This window comes from Plectropomus leopardus, chromosome 19, assembly GCF_026936395.1.
Source record: "Plectropomus leopardus strain MGB_pleo_1.0 chromosome 19, ASM2693639v1, whole genome shotgun sequence".
Taxonomy (NCBI): Eukaryota; Metazoa; Chordata; class Actinopteri; order Perciformes; family Serranidae; genus Plectropomus; species Plectropomus leopardus.
In genome coordinates this window covers 9,711,302-9,720,272 of record NC_142194.1, presented here as the reverse complement: position 1 = coordinate 9,720,272, position 8,971 = coordinate 9,711,302, and the positions used below count along the sequence as shown (strand labels likewise).

At 37.4% G+C, this 8,971-nt stretch overlaps 1 protein-coding gene across 2 annotated transcripts; it reads right to left on the bottom strand.

Moving 5' to 3' along the window:
- Positions 1-22: 22 nt before the first annotated feature.
- Positions 23-7,948, bottom strand: LOC121959333 (potassium channel subfamily K member 1-like). 2 transcript variants are annotated; one of them, XM_042508597.2, is made up of 4 exons: positions 7,817-7,948; positions 7,371-7,747; positions 5,345-5,749; positions 23-3,480 (listed from the first exon to the last, which is right to left on the bottom strand). In XM_042508597.2, the coding sequence occupies exons 2-4, from the start codon at positions 7,735-7,737 to the stop codon at positions 3,191-3,193; spliced, it is 1,062 nt and encodes a 353-aa protein (XP_042364531.2). In that variant the 5' UTR covers positions 7,738-7,747; positions 7,817-7,948; the 3' UTR covers positions 23-3,190. The 2 variants fall into 2 exon arrangements, with proteins under 2 accessions (XP_042364531.2, XP_042364530.2); XM_042508596.2 differs by having other exon boundaries at positions 7,371-7,875.
- Positions 7,949-8,971: the final 1,023 nt, after the last annotated feature.

Below are 8,971 nucleotides of genomic sequence, written 5' to 3'. Positions count from 1 at the left end.
TGTAAACATAAACAAGAGAATGTTTGTTGTTGGATGATTTATTTACACTTTATCCACAGTGCCCATTGGATTTTTTTTAATGATTATTACAGAGTTCAGCTTTTGATTAAAACCCATAAACCAGCAAAATTACAATGAAAGCAGCAGTATGATGATATTTGGATGACAATGTTTGATTCTTGTGATTTGAAAGCACTTTTAAGGGGAGACACAGCAGGTTTAAAGGGTGTAAATATGTCTCCAGTTGATTTTTTGTAAATTTCTGACATTTTATATTTAAATATGCAAATGGTACATTATCTACTTAAATATACACTGATGTGCATACATTACGAGAACAGAAATGTGAAATTTAGATGATGCAAGACTTAAAATTCTTGGAATATTTTGTTGTTTTAGAGGGAATTTTGGATATCTCTTTGTATCGCTTCATAAATTAGAAAAAAGCCATAAAATTAAATCAATTTTTGCCATGTTTTCAGAAAAAAACATAATAATATAATACACTTATATATAACTCATATAAATGAATGATATATAAGCAAAAGCCCATGTAAAATCCTTCATAACATGAAAAAAAAGAAATAAAAATGGAAAGTTTGGTGTAAGTGCTATGGAAGTGGAGTATTTTCACTAAGTGTATGAGAATTTTTTTTTGAGAAACTGGCCTTTAGATACGTAGCCTAATGTAAAATTGCATACATTTTTAGAGCGAAAATAAGACACTTTTTTTCATCTAATAGATATCACCATGAAACTTGCCAAGTTTATTGCTTACATTAAGAAAATTATTTTTTTGTATTACAAGTTTTCTGATATTTTATGTTTAATTATGCAAATGACACATTATCTCATGAAATATCCACTGACCTACATTCACCTCCAAAACAAAAATCTGGAAAAAGTAGTTTTGTTTCATTTTGCCGACACATGATAGTAGAAGTGGCAAAACATTTTTGGCTGAGGACCAGAAAAATAGCAAAAGATAGCAAATGCATAGTTTTCAACCAGTGACACAACATGAAAATCTGGGTTTCTAGGCCAGAATTTTCCATTAAAATGATGACACAACAGTACCAAACAGTTAAATATTTGACATAACAGGTGATCTTCCCTTTGTTCAGGTCCACTGCCATGCGTAATGAAGAAAATAATTTTATGGACTAATAATCAGTCATTGTAGGGACAGTATTGACATCTGTTGTTCAAATTCTGAAGTGCAGCGGCAGGGCTTGATGGTGGTAGTTCATCAAATTGACAGGGAAACTATTTATATATTTATTTTTATTCAATGTGGACCATTTTAAAATGGGAAGTGGGACACAGTGGGCCTGCAGGCCATAGTTTGGCCACCACTGAATTAGAGTCAAAGGTTTTTACAAAGGTTTTTAGTTTTTTTATCACTCCATAAAGCAGCAAATACTGTCAATAGCTGTGAAAAAAACCCAAACATGTTTTCCATAATTTTAGGAATAAAATATTATATAAATCAGGCTATGAATGATATATGAATTTATCCCATAAAATGCTCTAAAATGTGAAACACTCTACCAACCAAAATAAAATTAACAAAAGATAGATTTTTAACAAAAGTGTTCAATGTTGGCTGAAGCAAAATCAGAGATGTGAGCATTTTAAACTATTTTATAATGTCTTTTAGTTGAGTGTTGTAACTGTACGTAACATTGATATTTATGTATTTTTTATCTAGTTATTTTTTATTGCAACTGTATGTTGTTGTTTTGTGTAATCTTGATGTAACTTTTTTGTCTTCTTTTTGCCGTAACGTTATTGTATGCATGCTATTGCATACAATAACACTGATATTTTTTCTTCTTTTTCTTTACTAAAAGCTTAACTAGGGACAAGAGTTGGAAACTAGCAACAGCTATAATCTCTGTATGTGAAACATTAGTTACTACAGCCTGTTTGTAACAAGTGGAAGTTGCACTATGTTAATTTGCATCATCCCTATCAAATAAACTATTTAAATAACATTTGAACAAATAGATATCACCATGAAACTTTCTCAGTTGTTTGGGCTACTTAAAGGCTTTTAAGACAGTTATTTTTTGCATTGTGTTTTCTGAAATGTTACGTTTAAATATGCAAATAACCAAATTTAAATGTGTTATCTAATTAAATATGCAACTTTTGCACACATTTCCACCAAAATCTGAACAGCAATAAACACCTGAATGTTGGGTGCTTTCTTTCCACTAGTCTGAAAAAAAATGTCAGTGCATAAAATGCTTTGCAGCCTTAAGCTGTTTTGTTGGCTAGTGAGTAACATGAACAATAAAAACATGCTCCCTTATATTCGGCTGTAACAATGACATATTCTTACAAGTAATTATATTTTTAAGAAACACTCCCCTGAGCAGCATGACAGTGACAACAAACCTCATTCAAATGAATCTTTCAGATATAAAATGAAAGTGCTCCCCTCTAGTGGTGAGAGATGCGCATTGCAGCATGAATTGGAATACATTTATTTAAATATATCTAGCTTTAGTTTAATGCAGTCGAAATCAACCTTTTATGGGGGTAATAGTGTTAAATTTTTGTTTAAACAGTTTTAGATGAGTGTGTCAACTGTTACAGAGGTTGCAGTTTGTGGTGCTGCTGAACTGTACTGCAATATATCGACAGATTTCTATTATCTTGACCACCCAATTCAAATCTTCTTCTTGGCATTGTTTCACACAGTGTAAAGTAGGTCCTCTGATGGCGCATCAATTTTTCCTGCTGCTATAACACTTCCAGGAAGGCAAATTTCCTATGCAAATACCACCGTAGATTATACCAAGTGCGAAGAGTGGGTGTGAAATCCTCTCAAGCAAACTGTGCCGCTGTGGAATTACGGCATCAAGACTTTGGCAGGAAGCGCAACCTCGTGGGGTTTCCCTGCATTCAGGGGCCCGGCCCTTCCTCTATGTCACAGATCTAGCTCTTATCTGCAGGGAATGGAGCTGCAGGGGAGAACAAGAAAACAATGCCATCCTGATAGTCTGTGGGTGGTTCCTGCTTTTACGCCACCAATGTCTGTTGGTGTTGGCAAAGGCAGAGACCTTTTTAAGCCATTAAGTAACTGTAGATATACACACAAGTGTGCTCAGGCTTTTAGACAGAGGTCAAAGGATGTCCTGAGCAGCCGAGAATGCAAATAAAATGTTTTCAGGACAATCTGTCATCTCAGTTTCTTCACAGCAGATCCTGACGCCGGGGTGTGAGGCGGTGACTTGCTGTCTTGCCGTAGAGACGCTGCTTGCTCTGACACTGACGTGATGACCGGCAGGTGATCCGAGGGGTCGCTCATCTGGTCGCTCAGGTCATCCCGGTCAATTATATTGGAGGTCTCGGAGTCCAGCTCCCGAACTTTATCTCTGTAGAACTTCTTTCTGAAGCGTTTCATCTGGGGAAGCTCGCAGCACGTCTCCAACACCAACAGGACAAACACCAAACCCAGCAGCAGGTAGACTGGGAGAGCAAACACACACACGCCATGATAAAACAAAGACCAGCGAGGTGTGACTAATACGATCAAATCAAGGTTTGGAGAATGAATAATGGGTGTGCTAGCTAACAGTCGCTGCTTTGTTTAATTTCGTCAGAAAAGCTAATGAGGTAAGTGGTGGAAAACATAATGATCCTGATATTAACGTAATGAGAATAGACTTTATTTTTGTGGATTTTTGAGGTTTTTATGTGTTAATATCTATTAATCCTTTACAACTGGAGCAAATTGGCTTGATATCTTTCAAAAACACAGAAGGAAGATATGAACCAAAAATTAAAAAGAAATGAGTAAGAAAATTGGCTGAAAATTAAGTTGAATCTATTTATTTATTTATAATTTTTAAGTGCAAAAAATAATAGCAAGGAAATGCATATACTGCAGTTATGATAATTACAATTATGGCTTTTCCCTGGCTTTTTTTGTCTTTTGTCCCGAGACATTTTTCCTTATCTTTTTTAAAGTCATTTTTTAAATCTAATAATTTCTTGCCATTTGTGGAACATTCCTTGCATTTTGCTCATTACCTTTATTCCCATGTTTTTGAAAGTAACCAAACCAATCGGTTCAGGTTTTAAAGGGTTAAATTCTTGTAAAAGGCATCTAAAGCAGCATAAGAAAAATGATTGATAAAACGCTTGAGGTTTCAGTGGGTTAAAAGATTGACTTATTGCTAACAAGCTGCACATACCAGGACCTTGACCTGGTAATTTTGGTGATCCCCTGACTTTTCTCTTAGCGCCATTGTCCACTGACTCCCATTGTGAATCCTTGAATTTGGTATTTTGGGTGCTGCCTCATTGCATTTTTGGAGTCAGAAGTGACTAAATTTGGAGAAGAGGGTTGAGCTGTGAAGGAGCGAAAGGGTGGATCTGACCTAAAGACCCCATCCACAGACAACACCCTTAATTCTGCATTTTAACTATTATAAGAAAAAAAAAGATTGTAGAAATTAGTTATACAAACCGAATTTATTTTTTGTAACACACCTAAACATGTTTATTTATGCTGCTGTCTAAAGCTGGGAATTTTAACATGTGCATATCTGGGGATTGACTCTGGTATGAAGCCGGCCTCAAGTGACCATTAAAATAACTTTGTATGGCTCTAAATGATGGTAAAGATATCTACTGTGGCAGAGCACAAGTAAAATGAATTGATTAAGGAGACTCCAGATACTTCCTTACTCCAAAATACCATTTAAAAAAATTGGTATGGATCTGAATATTTGAGGGTGATTATTTTTTAATGCCCATGCTTTCAACAATCACTGAATAACTCTTTTTTTCCAAACAGGGTTCTTTCAATTAAAAGGGGGTTTTAAGAAAATCCATAGTGCACTTCCACCAGCAGGTGGGTATGGTTCAGTTCAGTTTGTTTCCATTGTGAAAAGTTGTGGACGGTACCTTTAGTACTTTTTGGACATTTTTGGTCATCCCTCTGTTGGTCAGTAGAGATCAGCACTCTGTGCTCTGTACTGAGCTGTGGCTGTTTCTATCACTGTTCATACGGTGCAAACTTTTCCATACATTAGTAAACTATACCTATAAATGAGAGGATGTTTCGCAGCCTCGAGCAGCAGCTGGAGACTGAGAAAAAATAATTAAAACTCACTGGGCCGACTGCCAGCAATTTTTAAGTTGGAACATTTACTTGTGATGTTAGTCAATGCATGAGTAACATCACCCCCCCTAAAAAACAAGTTATTCAGAAGCAAATGGTTCTGGGTAGAAATTCTCTAAATTGATGAATTAATGGTTTTCTCTTTTTTGGAGATAAAAGTTTTCCACCTCACACTAACGGCAGTATATTCAGCCCCCCACTCACCTGTAATGGCCAGTCTGTAGAGCTGCGGGTGTGGGTTTTCCTCTTTACTGTGGGTCTTTCCGGGGACATAATCCCCGAGGCCGATGGTCGTCAGAGAGATGAAACAAAAATACAGGGACTCCAGAAAGTCCCAGTCCTTCTCAAGGCTGACGAAGATCCACGCAGGGATGATGAGGAAAAGCAGGGCCATGACGATGGTGAGGCAGGTGGCATGTATGGCGGCCAGCTTCGATTTTGACATGGCCCATCGCCGGTGGAAATAGGACACTGGACGTCGAGTCAGCACGACCATAATCCTCTGCACCAGAACAGTGAGGAAGAAGAGGGTGACGGGGATGCCGAAGAGGGAGTAGAAGATACAGAAGGCCTTTCCTTCATCTGAGAGAGGAACTGAGTGTCCGTAACCTGAAAAAACACAACCAAACATGCAGCATCGCCTTAATTACAGGTGTGTGATGATAATTAGAGGTGAGATTCCTCTTCAGGAGCATCTGTGAAGCTCAGTGCACATAAGAATAATTAAAGGGGAAGAAAACAGAAGCTCATTCACAGCAACATATCTTCTTGTGAAAGACGATTTTTATTCAAGATGCAGCAAATCTTAAATCTATAGATAAAGGTCAATGTTCTTTGGGCTTTAATTTGCTCATTTTAGCAGAACTGAAGATTAAACTGGAGCTTCATGGGCGTCGATTCTCATCAAAACGCACAATATATTCCCATCGACATCTCCAAATCTGCTTCTGCTGACTGAATAATAACTGGTGCAGCTAAAACCTGATAAGATGTTAGTCAATATAAACTTTTAATTTCAAAATTCTTGAAATATTACCAGACCATCTACATTTAGTCCTTGATTCTTACCTGCTGTCAAAGACATTTTTCTCGTTGCATGCTTTTTCGTGATGATGCACAATAGTGTTGTCAAAATTATTGAATTAATGACACTTATCAACACACACTGATTCTGAATATTTAACACACTTTTAACACTAATTTTCCACTGTATCAAAACCTGCTGCACTTTCTCATTCTCTTGTATAGTTAACTTTTCCGGCTTTTCTCTGCAACTAACCAAGAAAAAAAAAGATCACTATGATGTTATACACTTGTTATATTTCTATTTTAACCCTTCAAAACCTGGATCGACATCACTTTTCTTGTGCTGCATTCAAACACCTTTCAAAAGTGTTTAAACCTTCAAACCCAAAGCATATGGTTTTAAATACTTCTACGAAAAATATATATCATAATTCAAAGCATTGTATTTTTATACACCATACAGCCTGTCTGGAGGCCATAAAGTCACTGGCTACAACAGAGAAGTCTTTACAAAGCGTGCCTTATCAAAAAAGTGCTCCCAAATGACAGAACTGAACACCTCTTAGTGCTCACGCTCTCCTGTTTAACCCCTTAACACCTGGATCGACATCAGTTTTATTGTGCTGCATTCAGACACCTTTAACAAGCATTTAAAGCTCTGACACCTGAGAAAACTGGTTTGATTTCTTTTTAAAACGTGGAGAAAAAGGCAATGGGCAACTTGGTAAGAAATGCCCTGCAAAATACAAAGTAACTATGAAAAATGTACAGAAAATGATATTTATGAGTTAGGTAATTTTCCTTTAATGTTTTTACTAATTTCTTGCTTTTTTGCCATTTCTTGTTAAGTTGCTCATTTCCTTCTTCCTTTTTTCTGTTGAAATAAATCAAGTGAATTTGGTAAGAAATTACCTGCAAATTGAACAAGAGAATGGCCTCAAAATTGTCTGAAGGAGAGTTTGAGATATTAAAAAATAAAAATAGGAAAAAAATGTACTGAAAGGAATATTTATAATCTTACAATTCTGTAGCTTATATCCTACTAAATACAATTTTCTTGGGTGTTCTTTAGTTTTCTTTTTTGTTGCCATTTGACAGGTAATTTTCATGCAATTTTTATACTAATTTGCTAAGTTTTTGGTTTTTTTAAGAATCAAGTAAATTTGCTCAAGTTTCAAGGACAGGTGTCCCCTCGGGGCCTCACCTGTCGTCGTCAGCACGGTGCTGGTGAAGAACAGGGAAGACACGAAGTCCCAGTTTCGGTCGGTGTCGTTTCCCAGCACCGACACTCCGTAGTTATTGGCCTCCAGCGCGCGGATCAGCAGCTCCTCCAGGCGCGCTTCGGACACGCAGGTGTTGTTGCTCAGGAAGTCCTGCCGAGCCGCTTTCAGCTCCCTGCGGAGCTCCTGCTCGTAGGGCAGCTCGATGGCGGAGAAGATCCCGGCACCGATAATGAGGTAAAAGATGTAACCGACAACCAACAGCGTGAAATTGAGCGCTGACTGGTGTCGCTCCACGAAGCGAGCGCACCAGGCGTTTGTAAAGCTGCGCAACATCACTCTGACGCTCATCTGGTGACACCTGATTTAACAATAAAGTGAGTTAAATAAGTACAGTTCAGGTAATTAGACAGAAAGCCTGTTTCCTTACCCGGTGGATGGACTCTGTCTTCCTCATTCCTCATCTCATTGGAGCGGGTAGTGACGTCGCTCATTCACCGCACCAGGTGTGTGTGCGTGCGTGTGTGTGCGTGAGTGTGTGTCTTGCTGCACTTCCCTGTCGACCGGTTCTACAGGTTTAGTGTTTTGACTCAACACAAAGGATTTATTTTTTTCCTCCAGCCGCAAGGTCAACTTTCTTTGGAGACACAGATTTATTACCGGGTCAGCTTTAGTATTTTCACACAAAACAGACAGTGAAAATGATCTAAGAGGCTGAACAAATACAGCTGACGAGACAAGAACACCTTTTATAAAAAAGCAATAAAATGACTGGATGAATCATTTTAAGGGATTTTAGCTACATATTTACTTGAAATATATAGTTTCTATTTTAGTTTTTTTTTTTACCAGAGGCGGAGCAGGGGGTGGGTTATGGGGGTCAAGTGCAAAATGTTTTGTCAAAAGCCCCCCTCTTTAAAAAAAAAAAAAAAAGAGTTCAACTTTGTGTCATTCAGAGAATGATGCCCATGTTGTTTACAGAGATGTTGCGATAACAGTTTTTCCTTTCAGATACAGATTCTGACATACAAACTTGCATATTGGCAGATACGTTAAAAATTAGATAATTAATAAAATAGAATAACAGCGATATAGGCCTACTACTAACCCTGTATGGATGTAGAAATGATTGCTGTCATTGTGTATGGCAGGTTTAAGTTGCTGGAGCTTATCCCTGCTGACGTTGGTCAACCCTGGACAGGTCGCCAGACTATCACAGGGCTGACGTATAGCGAAAGACAACCATTCATACTCACATTAAAACCTACAGCCAATTTAAAATCACCTATTAACCAGCACTAGTCCACAGGCGTAGCTACCTGGGGATACGTGCACTAAAACTACATAGTTTATAATTTTAATACTTTGAAACCTGAGCAATTTGTCTTGCTTTCTTTTGAAAACATGGAAAGAAGGCAATGAGCAACTTAACAAAAAATGGCCCCAAAATTGGAAAGAAATTAGTAAAAACTTGCAAGAAAATTACCTGAATATAAGCACAAAAAAAGAAAAGAAAAGTAAAAACAAAAGGAGATGAGAAAATGACCTTAAGCGAGTGCAAAAAGTATTTTATTTCTGTAACATA